Genomic DNA, 16,424 nt, shown 5'->3' with positions numbered 1-16,424 from the left:
TAATCGAAAAATATTTTGAATCAAGAAAAGTGATCATAAATAATAATGCCCCTAAATTTATCAGGCGTTCGTCAATATTTAGGTGAATTAAGGATTTGGGGTGGTTTACACAAAGATCAGGCTGAGAAGTAAGTAGCACTTCTACTAACTATCAAAGCTAATTGTAAGTTGTAAAGTAAACCATAATATGTTTTAATTTTAGGTACCGCAATGTATTACGGGAAATATTACAAAATCCAGAGGCAGAAGTAGCTGAATGCTTAAAAGCCTTTGTGGAAGCAAGTAAGTGAAAACTTGAAACAAAACCAACGAATACTCTATACTATATATTTATTGTTTCTAATAAACAAGATCATCATCATTCTCTTTTTTATTATGCCCCTGAAAAGCTAGACTATAGAAGAGGAAATTTGTAGGATTTGATGCACACTGAGGGAAGTTGCTGTAATGCTAACATCTTCCTTAATAAACACATACACACAGCCACAGATATTTTTCGTTTTTTTTTGTATGGCCAATCTTTCAGACTATAAACAAATGTGTTGCGAGGGTCCTGTCTTCAAATGTCCAGGTCAAGTAAAGTATCTTAGGTTTCAGACACCTCAGACAGTCATTGACCTATAGTCAATATATTATTAGAGTGAATAAGATTGATACAATCCAGGAATGAAGTACAGAAAAGTTTGTTTTCAGTTGTAAATGAAAATGTAAGCTTGGTTATATCACGGCAGCTCCTCACTGACGTGAGCACACACTTGGCCGTGCTGCCCGACCCTGTGTCACAGGAAGTGTCACACTTTGCACTTGATGTCATCCAGCCAAGGGTTATTTCATTTGAGGAACAGGTAAACAATGATCACACTAATATTTTAGCTTAGTGTATATAGCTTACTACTCCATTTGCTCAGTTTTTATTGTGTTTCACTATCAATATAAATAAATAAAATAAAATAAAAATAGCCTTTATTCTCTGATTGCTGAATACATACAATATACTTAATACTATTATTTAATTTGTATACTATAGCAATCAGGTTGTCCTTCGACATAGGCCTCCTCCAGACTTTTCCACTCTACTCGATCTCTGGCCTTTCCTCGCCATCCTTTTGGCAGGTCATCCTCCCATCTCTTATGTGGTCGCCCTTGCCTTGGAGGCAAGGGCACTATCAATATAATCACATAAATCTAGGAGGACAGTCTTATGTACCCAAGTTTTATGAATAAACTGATAGAAGCAACTATGTATTTACCTGTGTACTGTGACGTCTAATGCTGATTCATATTTCAATCTATCACTTAATTACTTAAATTACAATTTATATACAAAAATAATTGGCAATTTTATGATTTTATTATTAAGTCAACAGAGAGAATTACCAGCAAAATCTCTCTATGACTTGCTTAAAGACCTTGGCCTCTCTAAAACTAGAGTAAGTTCTATATTAGAATGGGTATTCAAAGCTGCTGTAATAGAATATTACCAAATTTGGATAGACAGGGAGAACAACATGAGCTGAGAAGGGGAGTGTTAATTAATTGTCAAGAAATTCCTTAAGCCTACATCCATTGGTCACAAGTCCTAGACTCTGCTCGGAGTTTTCTCTCTGCCACATGATGGACCTGGCATCTGCATGGTGAATCCATGGATTGCTAAGATAATTGCCTCTCTCTCAAGTCCTACGCCCATTGGTCACATGTCCGGGGCTCTGCTCAGAGTTTTCACTCTGCCATGTGATGAACCAGTCCACAGTAAATTCATGGAATGCTTTTCCAATGGAATTTGTCTCTTATAATAATTTATGTTGCAGGTGGCAAGCATCAGGCAGCACCTGGCAGATATCTACGAGCGCAATCAGAATTGGAAAGAGGCTGCAAATGTTCTTGTTGGTATACCATTGGAAACTGGACAGAAGTATGTGTATCTTAATATATATAGATAGGAAAGGTTTTTCATTCATCACGAAATTTATTATTGAAATTATATATTGTTTTTTTATAAAATGCTAATCAAAAGATATTAACTAAAACATCTAACTGTTCTAAGCTTTATAATCAAATTTATTTTTATTCATTTAGGAAAAAGTTTTAAGTGAAATGACTGTTATTTATTTTATTGTAATAGTTTACATATGAAACTGTTTTCCAGTAACTTATTTTAATAACTTGCAGACAATACTCGGTAGACTATAAGCTTGAGACCTACTTGAAGATTGCCCGACTGTACTTGGAAGTAGATGACCCGGTACAAGCAGAGGCCTACGTCAACAGAGCATCTCTGTTACAAGCGGAGACTACAAATGAACAACTACAAATATACTACAAAGTGTGCTACGCTAGAGTATTAGATTATAGAAGGTATGTATATCAGCAACCACTATAGAAGAATAGAAAAATATATACACACTAGCTGACGCCCCGCGGTTTTACCCGCGTGGTTCCCGTTCCCGTATGAAAACGGGTATAATATATAGCCTTCCTCTATAAGTGGGCTATCTAACAATGAAAGAATTTTTCAAATCGGACCAGTAGTTCCTGAGATTAGCGTGTTCAATCAAACAAACAAACTCTTCAGCTTTATATATTACTATAGACTAAAGATTGAAATCAATGAATCCTTAGAATGATTCTTGATTGATCCTTCCTAACAAGTTTGCTAGATGGCACTTGTATGTGCCATTTAGAAAAAAATAACTATATAGTGTACTAGCCCATAGCTTGGCAACTTCGTTCGTAACACTCCCGATGTTGCTCGTGGGGCGGGGGACGTGTAGCGATGAATGAAAAACCCACGACTAATGCACGTCACTTCCCCGAACGCACGATTTCACACCCGTCTTTCCTATGTGTTATCAATGAACTTGCCAGAATATACGAAGATTCTTAAGACTATTAGCTTGGTATTTACAAGTTTTAAGAGTTTCATACAATATAACTTTTTCATGTTCATACTATTCCGACTTTTAGGCTAAAAGATATGATGATTAATTTTATTCATTAAACTATAATAAACTGAAAATTTAATTAAATATAACATCAAGGTCAAGACCAGTGTTACTTTTGTAGTGTTGCCATATATCAAATATTATACTGGTGTTTTAGTGAATTACCTAATTGTTTTTTTTAATTAATTTTTATACATATTTTTATAGTATATTTCTTTAATATTAAGTATTTTGGTTTCAGAAAGTTCATAGAGGCAGCACAGAGATACAATGAGCTATCGTATCGCAACATCATCCACGACGATGAGAGGATGACCTGCCTTAGGAACGCTCTCATTTGCACAGTCCTAGCCTCTGCAGGTATACCGATATACCTATCTTTATCATCATAATCAATATCATATCAGCCGATGGACGTCCACTGCAAGACTCAGGCCTTTTGTAGGGACTTCCAAACATCACAATACTGAGCTGCCTGCATCCAGCGAATCCCTGCGACTCGCTTGATGTCGTCAGTCCACCTGTCCACCAACACTGCGCTTTCTAGTGTGGGGTCGCCATTTCAGCACTTTGGGACCATTGGCTTTTCAAACTATATGCCCCGCCCATTGTCACTTCTGTTTCGCAACTCGTTGAGCTATATCAGTGACTCTGGTTCTTCTGCGGATCTCCTCATTTCTGATTCGATCACGCAGAGATACTCCTAATAGCTCGAGTGACTGAGCCTTTGCAGATATAAGTATAGCTAGCCTCTGCAGATATACTTGCAGATATTTCTTTATTATCTGCTGACCCATATGTTATTTGTAGTCGTAGGATGCCGATCCGCCCATCCTTCAATGACATAACAAATACAACAAATAACACATACAATAGGAAGCGCGCCAGGAGATATGTCGTCATTGGCCTATTGGCGTTTTTCTATAAAACCGCATTTAATATAGATAATTCATTAGCTACTAATAATATCCCTAACACTCGTAGGAGAAAGTAATGGTGTGATGTTACTGAGGTGCACCAGCCCTAGCATCGAAATATCTGACGGCCTACATAGACCTGAGCTGAGCCAACAGATCGTAGAGTTCCTACATTTCCCTATCAATACTATAAACCCGAATTTGCATAGATAGACGTCTGTTTCCCTAAACACTGGCGCATTTAACCGAAATTTGGATTGGCTAGTCTTGATCCCAGAAAGATCAAAATTCTTGCTGGATTTTCGTAAAACTGATTTGCAAGTCGCGGACAGCAGCAAGTGTTTTATAAAGCAAGACAGATTCTACTTATAGCCGACCAGAACTTCTTTAAAAAAAGGTATTTTGTCTGGGTTGTGCAGGTCAACAACGCTCGCGCATGTTGGCGACGCTGTTCAAGGACGAGCGCTGCCAGCAGCTGCCCGCCTACTCCATCCTCGAGAAGATGTACTTGGACCGCATCATCCGCCGCTCCGAGCTGCACGAGTTCGAAGCGCTCATGCAGACCCATCAGAAGGTAGAGACGACTATGTTGCATGTTTTGGCTGGTGGGAGGCCTCGGCCGTGGCTAGGTAACACCCTACCGGCAAAGACGTACCGCCAAGCCATTTAGCGTTCCGTTTCGTTCAAGCGATGTTCGTCCTACTCCTCAGACCAATTATAGAATAAAATAATTGGTCTGAGTCCTACCCCTAACAAGTTAGATCGCTTCCATCTTGTTGAGAGAAAAAAATGCTTGTGTCAAGCGGGCATGTTGTTCAAGAACAAGCTCATCTGCTTTTCGAAACATTTCCATATCAATATTTGCAGTAAAACTCTAACATTACTGATACTGTTTTTTGACAAATTGCTTAAAGCTATGTATTGGCAGGTCCATCACAGTCTTGGGGATCTTGTTATACACATCCGCACAGTCTTTCCCCTCGTCGCCCGCATATCACGGGAGTGTCATCAACGAACTTGCAATGTTTGCTTATGATCGTGCAGGCGTCGACGCCGGACGGCTCGACGATTCTGGACCGCGCGGTGTTCGAGCACAACCTGCTGTCGGCCAGCAAGCTGTACAACAACATCACGTTCGAGGAGCTGGGCGCGCTGCTGGAGACGCCGCCCGCGCGCGCCGAGCGCATCGCCAGCCACATGATCAGCGAGGGCCGCATGAACGGCTACATCGACCAGATCAGCGCCGTCGTGCACTTCGAGAGTCAGTATATGCGATCCTTACACTAACAGAGCTATCACACTAGCGGTGCTCGAGCACAACCTGCTGTCGGCCAGCAAGCTGTACAACAACATCACGTTCGAGGAGCTGGGCGCGCTGCTGGAGACGCCGCCCGCGCGCGCCGAGCGCATCGCCAGCCACATGATCAGCGAGGGCCGCATGAACGGCTACATCGACCAGATCAGCGCCGTCGTGCACTTCGAGAGTCAGTATATGCGATCCCTTATGCCTTGATCGCACGTACCGAGTTAACGGGCGAGAGACTAAAACGTTCCTCGGCCGAGACAGTGATGTAAGCGAGTAGTTGTTCACACGTGTTTTGAAATTAGCACAGTCAGTTCAGTTCTATTGAGAGTATAATTCGGATAAGATGGACCGTAAAACTATTATTAGAAAAAAGTAACGTCGGATTTGGACAAGACCGTGGATGTTCATCCTCAGAATGCTTCAGATGATGGATGTAAATATTTTGACACTCTGTTAGAAAATATTACTCCATTGACACTGACTACTAACAGACATGGTGTATTTTATTTATTTATATTATAAGAAAAGGCGGCGACGTAACGATAATCATGTGACCGTCGGCCGAGTAGCGAGACAATGCATGTTCAGACCTGGCGAGTAAGCGAGCGAGACAGTGCGGGGAAGCGGGAGGGTGGACACTCGGCCTAGTAGATAGAACGGGGGCCGAGCTACTGTCTCGGCGCTTCGTTCGGTCGAGTGCTCGGCCGAGCACTCGTCGATATGTTTATACGTACCGAGTACTCGGCCGAGGGCACTGCCTCGCCCGTTTGCTCGGTACGTGTGATTAAGGCATAAGACCTTGACCAGAAGGGGCGAATTCATACGCGCGTTGTCGAAGTACTAGACATCAATACATCGCGTCCACAAGCATCGCGCGAATTCTAAATACGCGCGTAAATCGCGTGCACTACGTACACCAGATTCCCGACACGCGCTTGATTCGCGCGAGTCGAGATGCTAGGGACGCCTTGTTGCGTCCAGTTAACACGCGAACTCTAGAGCGAGTGCACGTTCAACTCCATGTTTCGTACTGGATGTACCCCTAATGCTCGCGCTTTGGTACGCACCTTGTGGACGCAACGGTCGCGCGTAATACGCGCGAGAGAATCGCGGCGAATTCGTCCTTTCTGGACTGAGTCTTACACTAAAATACGAACTTTACATTAATTTTTTGGAGTTTATTGCTTATGAATCGATTTTTCTTATACAGCCCCCGGTATGTATAAAATATATTTGCTTCAGCGATATTATAGTAAGTATAAAACGTTATTCACTTAAATGTCTCGGTTTACCGTTTAATAAACGGCCAGGGCGTCTTATTAATGCCAATTGAACCCGATGGCTGCGACATATATGCTCCACACTCCACTTTAATGTCATTTGCAGTCAATAATTTCTGAGGTTGCAAAAATATGTATTTCATACTTGCAACCCTATTATTCGTATGACTATTATATTATTATGTTAAGAAAAACTCAGAAGATTACTATGCGACAGATTTCATCTCCTGAAAAAAATCAAGTCTTACCGCCAGTAGCGTAATCTTTTTTAGTTTTTCTTCAACTTTCTATGTATTCTTTCACAGCGCGTGAGATTCTGCCGCAGTGGGACAAACAGATCCAAAGTCTTTGCTACCAAGTCAACGGGCTCATCGAGAAGATTGCTGCAGCCGAACCAGAGTGGATGGCAAAACTTATGGAAGAAGAGATGATTCAGTAACTCATGTAAATGTATTAATAGTCCTATATAATAATAAACTTACATCTAATTACATACTTATTCAGGTTATTTTAATGCACTCAATTATTATTTCAAGTAGGATGAGTTTTTTTTTTTAATTGTCCCCAACAACATTCAGGGAAAGGCAAAGATTGTTGACCATACAGCCTGTTTGCAAGCAAAGCCTTGTCTATCGTTTATTATCAAGTAGGCTTAGTTTACAAGCACTTTTGAAATGTCATGTTGTACCACTGATTTGGAAGTCAGGCCCTGCTAAGTGCTGGCAAAAAGATCAACAATGACTCTTAAAATTTATCATTCTGTTTATTTTTCTATATTTGTAAGGTTATTGTGTGATATCCATTTCTTTAGTATGCATAGACGAAATCATCAGTTCATCCCAGAAATATAAAATCATCCGCTAGTAAAATAAATGATACGAATATTAAAAAAAAAGAAAAATTTATTTTCACAATCTTACAAGAGAATAAAACAAAGGCACTATAAAAGCTTGAAACACGGATGAATTATTAGTACGGTTTATGCTCTACTATAAGGATGAGGGTAGGAACAAAATGACAGGTCAATCAATGAAACAAACAAAATATTATACTGATTCAACAGACTATTCATTTATTTCTCAATCAATCAATAGTATACACACCTGGTGTGTTATTTACAAGATGATACAGATTTTAAATTGGTTATTATTTAAACAAAATTAGCAACAAATCATGGTAAAGGGTGTTTTGATGTCATACATGACTCAAGATGCCCTGCCTTTTGTTTATTTATATATGATAAACAAGGTTATTTGTAAAACACTGGCTCTACTAATTATAATTTTAGAATGATTGTTTTAGAATGTCTAAATTGAAATCTTAGGTGTTTTCCAAATAACCCTGCAATGTGCTTTATGACTGAATAGGTCGCGTTAGACGGACGAAATACTGAAGTAAGTGACACTTGAAAGTATGATTTAATGTGATACATACGCTTTCACAATATAACAGGTAATGGTATTATGTATTATCTACATATCTATAAGCCGTCGGCTTGTGTAAATGCCTAGGGTTCGAGTTCTAGGGCGACGCCCACTTTGTGGCCTCCGGCGTTGAAGTTCTGCCCATCGATGGCGGCGGACAGTGTCAAGGTTACTCCTGGAAAAAGATTCACAATGTCAATAACATCATCATCATCATTATCAGCCGATAGACGCCCACTGCTGGACTTAGGCCTCTTCCATGGACTTCCAAACGAAACGGTCTCGAGTTGCCAGAATCCAGCAGCTCCCTGCAACCTGCTTGATGAACATTTTTTTTTATTCTTTACAAGTTAGCCCTTGACTACAATCTCACCTGATGGTAAGTGATGATGCAATCTAAGATGGAAGCGGGTAAACTTGTTAGGAGGAGGATGAAAATCCACACCACTTTCGGTTTCTACACGACATTGTACTGAATGCTCAATCGCTTGGCAGTATGCCTTTGCCAGTAGGATGGTAACTAGTCACGGCTGAAGTCTCCCGTAGATATATGGTGTCGCGGACTTTTTTGTAGACCTTTTAAAGATACATAAAGTCTCCATACATTAATTTCAATTTTACACAATAGTTAAGGCAGCGCATGCGAATAAGTCTGTTTAAGAGGATTTTCAGTCCGACCTGTATGACAAAAACTGTGATAACTCGGCTAATATATATGATACCAAAATAAAATATAGCCTATAGCACTCCCCGATAATGTAGCATTCTACTGGTGAAAGAATTTTTAAAATCGGACCAGTAGTTCCGAAGATTACCCCATTTAAAAAATGTGACAAACTTACAAACTTTACCTCTTTATAATATTAGTATAGATATAACTCAATGATAAACATCCAAGATAGACGCACGCACTCAGTGCTTTTGCCTAAAAGATCCCTATTCTATTTCTGAGAATTTATCCTTTCCTCATTACATAATGTCATATATAAATCATGTTGAGATATTCTCAAAGTTATATAACAATAGAAAAGTTAGATAACATGAGATTATGATAATATGGAGTGATGTGATTGTTATCAAGTGGCAAATGATAACAAAAACTATCAATAGTTTTTTTTAGAACTTCTAGCCTATTATATAATATTTAAATTTGTTTATTTTCTTGCTTAATTTGGAAACACTACTGAATCTTGAACTTGGTAGTGCCTCTACCATCAGTCTGGAAAGTCGATAATATTCTACTTATTCATTTCCTTAACCCTAATCCTGGGCTTTGCTCGGAGACTTTATCTGTCATTTGGTTATGCTATAGACACTTGAAGATAATGAAAATCATAGAAGATCCATCATTGTGATTGTGAGGAGGAGACAAGCTATCATTTTATAGCTGAGTGTCCCATGTGCGTGAACATGGTAAGATAGGAGTTACTAGGTAAGGATACATTAAATGAAACAGACCTGATAAATCTCACCACAGGGGATATTGTCAGGTTCACAAAGGCTACAGGAAAGTTTGGGGGGATACAGACAAGCAGTGATAGCCCAGTGGATGTGACCTTTGCCTACCAGGGGTGTAGATTCGAATCCGGTCCGGGGCATGCAACTCCAACTTTTCAGTTGTGTGCATTTTAAGAAATTAAATATCACGTGTCTCAAACAGTGAAGAAAAACATCGTGAGGAAACCTGCATACCAGAGAATTTTCTTAACTCTCTCAGTGTGTGAAGTCTGCCAATCCGCATTAGGCCAGCTCGGTGGATTAAGGCCCCTCTATTCTTAGAGGAGACTCGAGCTCAGCAGAGCCGATTATGGGTTGATAACGACTTTACAGACACATGTGTCCTAAACCTCGAGAATTGGATGGAATGTCCCTAGTTAGGGCTGGCATTGTCAGATGTCACCTCTTTAAATATATATACCTGGACGTAGTTTCTGTTGGTATCCCAGGCCGACGAGGGACTTGTTGTTGAGCTTGGCGTGCAGGGAAGCGTCCGAGTCCAACGCAAACTTGGCGCCCACTCCGAACAGCGTGTCGGAGGAGCCCGACGTCCACTTCATGCTCACACCGCACTCCAGCTTGTCTGACACCTTCTGGTAGATGGAGCCGCCAAACTCCTTTCCGTTGTCACTATGAAAATAAAATTACTTATTCATCAGTACTCAGTCAAATAGTGATTTATTAACTGAGATATGTCACAACTGTTTTATGTAGAATTATATAATAGTAAAATATTTAGAAGTCAAAAGTCACTTCACAAAATATCGAAAACAGCTTGGAGTACAAAGATAAAATTTTTCAGGGACTAGTCTATAATAGTTAATAAATTTCCGCTAAGAAATAATTTTATGACAGGGTTGATTTAAGGAGGTCTAAAAGTGGATGAACTAAAGGGCGTCTGCTAGTTAAATATAATGATGCTTTACCATCATAGCATAGCATAGCATAACATCATGTTAAACTGTGCTATGCTATGCTTTGGATGTACAAAACTATCAGTTTTTAATTGACATATATACATATGCGGACATAAATGTGCAAACCTATAGGACGGTTAGATTTTTAAAAGCTTAACTTTAATAATTAAACAAAACCTTGGCTTTTGTAACAAAGTTGCAGCATTTGCTTGCATTGCATAACACAAAATCAATATATACATTGCTGTCAAATGTAATCTATTACAGGAACAAAATAAACATATTATACAGATACAGGTACTTTATACAGTTGGCAAGCTAATAAATCAATTTGTCTGTTTAGGATCAATTGTGATCAGTGATCACCTCTAATTGCCATGTAACATTAGGTTCCTGTATAGCTCCTATTTGATCTTTATTATGCTTTGTCTAGTTTACTGTTGGCAGTGAAATTACAGGCCATGAAATTATGGCTGCTTTCTTCTCCAATGGCAATGAAATTATTAAACCTTCCTCTTCAATCACTATCTATTAAAAACCGCATCAAAATGTGTTGTGTAGTTTTAAAGATTTAAGCATACATAGGGACAGAGAAAGCAACTTTGTTTAATACTATGTAGTGATAGCGCTGTGATAGCCCAGTGGATATGACCTCTGCCTCAGATTCCGGAGGGTGTGGGTTCGAATCCGGTCTGGGCCATGCACCTCCAACTTTCCAGTTGTGTGCATTTTAAGAAATTAAATATCACGTGTCTCAATTGGTGAAGGAAAACATCGTGAGGAAACCTGCATACCAGAGAATTATCTTAATTATCTACGTGTGTGAAGTCTGCCAATCCGCATTGGGCCAGCGTGGTGTGGACTATTGGCCTAACCCCTCTTATTCTGGGAGGAGACTCGAGCTCAGCAGTGAGCCGAATATGGGTTGATGACGATGTAGTGATAACTATAAGTACTTGAGAGAACAGAGTTATTTTGAAATTACAAATTGACATTCATATTTTATTTATATGTATTAATTAAATGTTTTACAACAAGCCCTATGTATTACCTCAACAACCTAAGCAGAGGTAATGCAATCATATGCTTCAGAGGTACTTACACATTGGTGTGCAGAGCGAAGTCGTTGGTCTGGTAGCCAAAGGCGAAGTTGTTCTTGGAGAACTTTGCCTTCTGTGTGTCAAACTGGGTGTTGGCACCGGCGAGCCAGCCCTGGTACTTCAGTACTGCAGCCACATCAACAATGGGCCCAGCCAGGTCAAGGTCCAAGTTGGTATTGACTGCTACGGTGTCATTTGCAAAGGAGGTCTTTAGTTTACCAGTCTTGCTTCTGCAATATAAAACAATACATAAAATCTAAATATTAATACTATTATTTTGCTTATTACAGTTTGTTTCATGTAGGATGGTGCAGGTGACAGTTCCTATCACATTTGAAAGTTTGCTGCAATTCATAATAATAGTATGTATTATGAAAGTCATACAGGCGACTATCACCATACTCATGCTATCCGAAAAATACTTTGGATGCAAATTTTTATAATAAGTATTTATTGGAGTCCATATAGCAATATCATGTTAATTTTATTCCATTTTTATTGAATAAAATGAACTGAAACTTAATTTTGCATCATCAATTTTTAAAATTTAGTACTAATTCTTCTCAGAACAACTAAAACTAATCTTAGCCAGGCTTGTAATATTTTCTTAATGGGAAAGACTTTTTTTAACTCTTACACAGCGCTCAAATTATTCTGTGAAGGTATTCCCACATTTTAAACTAATAGCAATGTTATGTTCACCAAATAACAAATTATTATTATAATTCTAATTAAGAATTAATGTCAAACTCTAACCAGTTAGGGTTAGAGTTTCAGTTTACAGTTTTTATTAACTTAAGGCAATGTTAAAAGATACAGTAATCATAATTTGGTTTCAAATAACCTTAATTTTTTTACCAAAGGTGGTTTAGTCCACCTTTTGTAGACTTAACTAGAACTAAGCTATATGATCAAGTAACTGATTTCAAGTTAAATCATAATCATACAATTTGAAATGTGTTCAGAGTAATAATTTGACACCCAAACTTTGAATTAAGTCACTTAACTATGAGACAATTCAATTCATAGTAACAATGACAAGGAAAATTCTAAGCTTTGAATAACAAATTTATATAAAAAATGTATTAAATTAACAGAGGATTTATCTAGCTAGTAATAATTAACATGGTAAGGCTTAAAAGTAGTATGATAAAGTTTAATATCTTTGTAATCATAACTCAGTCATAGCACATTGAAGATTACTTTGTAACATTTAAGTACTTTCAGACATGATCATATTTATAAAGTCTGCATAATTATAATACTTTTAGTTATTCATTATTTTTAAGTCTTGTTGGTCCAGTTGTCCTTTTGTGATTTTAGATTGTGAGACCCTAGGTTTGAATCTTATTTTGGCCAAGAAATAATAATAATTTTCTGTTTTTCAAAAGAATCTTGGTAGTTGCCCTGGATAGTAGATGATACAATGCTTGCTATGGATCTTTATGTTAGTGAAGTTAGCTGCAGAATGAGTATGCACATTCATACAGATGCAAACACTCCCGCCTTCAGTCATTTGTGCTAACTTCACAGCCATCTCTCCCAGTTGTTACCATCAGCATTTGATAGTGATCTTTACCAATCAAGTCAAACATCATCCTAAACCAAAACCAATCTCATTGTCAAGACTAAGCTAAGTTCTGAAACCCCGTCTTTTATAATGAGGCCTGCTCTTAAACTTGTTTATTATTACAGTCTGATGATGATGATGCAATATTTACCCAGTCTGTGGTGCAAAGGTGCCCTCAAGTGTGACCTTGAGTCCGGCGGCAATCTTGTCCTGGATAGTAATGTCTGTGGCAAGAGTGTTGTCGGTGTTCCACTTCTCTGTGAAAGTCAGGCCGTAGTCTTTTACAGCATATTTGGATGAAAGGCTGCCGAATACCTGCATAGCAACAGAAGTATTGATTTACTGATAAGTAGGTTTCTATGTCAAGGGCTTTTGAGATCAATATACGCAAATAAGCCCTAGATTCATCAGCTGAAGAACTATCTCAAATGTTTATCATATAGATATAATAAAACTCAGTGCAGTCTATACCATATAGTGTTGAGTGTATTAAAAATTTACTCATTGACAATTTGCTTTATTGCTGGAAAGAAATATTTCACACTTTTACAAAATATCTTTGACTTAGCATGGGTGGGAAATATTGTTCAATTTGTGATTCAGGCGAAAGCCTGCAGTTGAAAGTTTTAGAGAACAATTGGCGTTATTGAATTTGATTGTCAGTAATTATAATAATTATTTACATCATCAGATGGTTATTGGTGTAACACCCACATATTTTAAGAGAACTCTGTTTCAATCAGTATCGTGAACATGTGATAGTGATTGCTACAGAGATAAACACTACTAAGTCTGCCAACCCCCATTGAAACAGCATAGTGGGTTTGGGCTCTAAATCTCAGGAGGCTTGGCAGAGAGCAATTAGAAAATTTTCTGAAAAAAACAAATTTTTATGTTTATTACCTTTCCGCTCTCTTGGTTGGAGGTGATGCCACTGCTAAACTCAACACCAGACTCGCTCTTGGTCTTCAGGTCAAGTTTGAATACTCCGAAATGGTAGCCCTTTGAGAAGACATCACTGGACTTCTTTCCCAAATCAGCATAGTATGGGGGAGACATTCTCTGAAAAAAAAAACACCTGTTTTAACTTTCATTACATTTATTTTAATGACTTTCAGTCGGTTAGATTGGATGAACATACATTTTGATCTCATCTAAGATATGTTAAGCTGATTAAATTTCGTATGACAGAGGGCATTGAACTCTGGGATTAAAATGTCTATAAACCTGTCCATCCTCTACAGATCACAGAGCACAGTTCGTTAATTAAGCGGCAGATCCGAGCACTCGGTGCCAGCTGTGTCATGGTCAACAAATTCGCACTATACTATTTACAAGCCACATTACAGTAAAGGTATTACATAACACATGCAAGGATTATAACACAACTTGTGCAAATCCTTACAGAAAATTCAGAGTTTGTCCAAACTAACGACCGAAAACCGTTATCTACGTTGACCGTAAACTTGACCTTAATAAAAATCGTGCTAAAATAGGTTTCCAGACTCTCTAATCACATGCTAAAGAGATTCCCATAACATGGAAGAAAATGTTGTAATCCTATATTATCGGGCTTTAAACAACTGCGACATATATCTAACGTCTTACATATTACTCCTATGCTATATTAAATGCGTATTGTAACTAAAATAATTAATAAATCACGTGTATGACGTAGATAGTACCCCGGCTAGTGTATCATTTTGTAACCTAATAAAAATATCACACCCCGTTGAAATTTACTATTGTGAGAAATATGAAATCGGGAATACTCACTGTAGCTTAAATTAATACACTTATCGAAATAAGATATGTAGAATTCAGAGAATTCTTGGCAGTAACTTCACCTCCGTACCGCACCACAAGACAATTCTGATTTGAATAAATGTCAGTGAGAGGGCGCTTTACACACCGGATACGTTAATATTGACATAATTTACAACTGTCTTTTAATTTTAAGAACCATAAAAATAAATATTGAAAAGTTTGATAAATATTTGTGAATTTTATAAAGTGAATAGTTATATTATTCTAATTTAATAATCACTAATAAGATATATAAATAATTTCAAACTATAAATGACTGATATGTGATGCAGCAAATTCATGCGCGAAAAGCAAAGTTTAATCTATACAGCAACATATTAAAACTGTACATATAAATTACTGGGTTGGTATTTTAGGTTTACCACTATCGAAATAAATTTATTTAAAATAAATATAAATATGCTAAAATATACCTAGGAAAGGAAATTAATATATCAGAAGACGGAAGGCATGTAGTTACCGCGAAGTTCAAAAACAGTTGTATTAAAACTTAATACTGTACCACCTTTTATTAGTTATTTACCACAGTTCAGTTAAGTTAAGTTGAACTATGGTAAATAACTATGGCAGAACGGTTTAAGGACGAGTACATATGAAGAATATTTACTTATTTACCTTAATGTCTAAGGGAATTTATTTTATACTACCGGTATTTTTGGAATGTATTGCTGTTCTTGAAATTCCCTATCTTCGACGTCGGCATCGTCTTCAAACGGGCAATCAACTCTTCGGCCAGATTCATCTGTACATACTGTCATCTCACCTAACGACCCATCCTGCCGAACCAATAGGAATCAATCCAAAATTCCAATCATAAATGTGAGTGGTCAATTTAATTAAATTGTATTTACATATGGCACATATGGTTACAAAACTCGTCTGATGTAACATAATATTGCAAATTGTGATACTCACTGGTCGTCGACATGGCACAGTCTCTTTGTAAATGTCTGCATCTACTGTCGGTAAAATAAAACAACTAAGAAACTCATCGAAATTAAATAGATTAATCGAGTCCAATACATTCCTAAAAATTGACATAATTAACAAAAATACCTAATAATTTAAAAACACATCATATTCGATCAAGTCTAGATTTCTACAATTTTTGAATACATAAATCTATATGGCTGGAAAACTTACCACGTCGAACTTTATGTGCAATTTATTTTGAAAGAGAAGCTAACTGAAATCTAATGATTTAGATTAGGTAACAAAATCTTTAAAAAACCTACCTTCCCTTAAAAAAACACTGACGTACAACTTTTCAACGTAAACTCCGAAACTACTAATAAAAAAAAGTTTAATTTATGGTAGTACTAAGTACATATATTTCTACATTCTGTTATGTACTGCATACACTGCATAGTAAACATCTATAAATATTACACTAATCAGCTGATAATAATGTTTTGGTTGTCGCGGTTTATCTATGTATGTATTATATCTTTATTATGTCTTAACCTTTGGTTTTAGTTAACCCTCAATAACACCACGGTTAAGGTTAGAAGTCCTGGGTTCGAAACTTCGTTTGACTAATATCGTGCCCATTCCTAGCACAGGCAAATTGTTTATGATCATACATAATATTTTATGTTTTAATATTGTTACCCTTTCTTTAACTAGCAGACACGGGGTTCCCGT

At 37.6% G+C, this 16,424-nt stretch overlaps 2 protein-coding genes across 3 annotated transcripts; one reads left to right on the top strand and one right to left on the bottom strand.

Moving 5' to 3' along the window:
• On the top strand, positions 1-6,944 carry LOC112052306 (COP9 signalosome complex subunit 4). Of its 2 annotated transcripts, none has more exons than XR_008251836.1 (9): positions 1-128; positions 203-282; positions 694-845; positions 1,809-1,912; positions 2,170-2,355; positions 3,184-3,302; positions 4,279-4,433; positions 4,904-5,343; positions 6,751-6,944. XR_008251836.1 is itself a non-coding variant. In XM_024091326.2 (9 exons), exons 1-9 carry the CDS (start codon positions 46-48, stop codon positions 6,882-6,884), a joined length of 1,230 nt encoding a protein of 409 aa, XP_023947094.2. In that variant the 5' UTR covers positions 1-45; the 3' UTR covers positions 6,885-6,944. The 2 variants fall into 2 exon arrangements, 1 of the variants encoding a protein (XP_023947094.2); XM_024091326.2 differs by having other exon boundaries at positions 4,904-5,120.
• Positions 6,945-7,489: 545 nt separating this feature from the next.
• On the bottom strand, positions 7,490-14,888 carry LOC112052285 (voltage-dependent anion-selective channel). Its single transcript, XM_024091303.2, has 6 exons — positions 14,730-14,888; positions 13,857-14,015; positions 13,105-13,268; positions 11,386-11,613; positions 9,788-9,996; positions 7,490-8,044 (listed from the first exon to the last, which is right to left on the bottom strand). Exons 2-6 carry the CDS (start codon positions 14,010-14,012, stop codon positions 7,953-7,955), a joined length of 849 nt encoding a protein of 282 aa, XP_023947071.1. The 5' UTR covers positions 14,013-14,015; positions 14,730-14,888; the 3' UTR covers positions 7,490-7,952.
• Positions 14,889-16,424: the final 1,536 nt, after the last annotated feature.

The sequence above is a fragment of the Bicyclus anynana genome, chromosome 19 (genome assembly GCF_947172395.1).
Source record: "Bicyclus anynana chromosome 19, ilBicAnyn1.1, whole genome shotgun sequence".
NCBI lineage: Eukaryota > Metazoa > Arthropoda > Insecta > Lepidoptera > Nymphalidae > Bicyclus > Bicyclus anynana.
The sequence above is the reverse complement of the archived record's forward strand: the minus strand, read 5'-3'. Positions and strand labels throughout refer to the sequence as shown.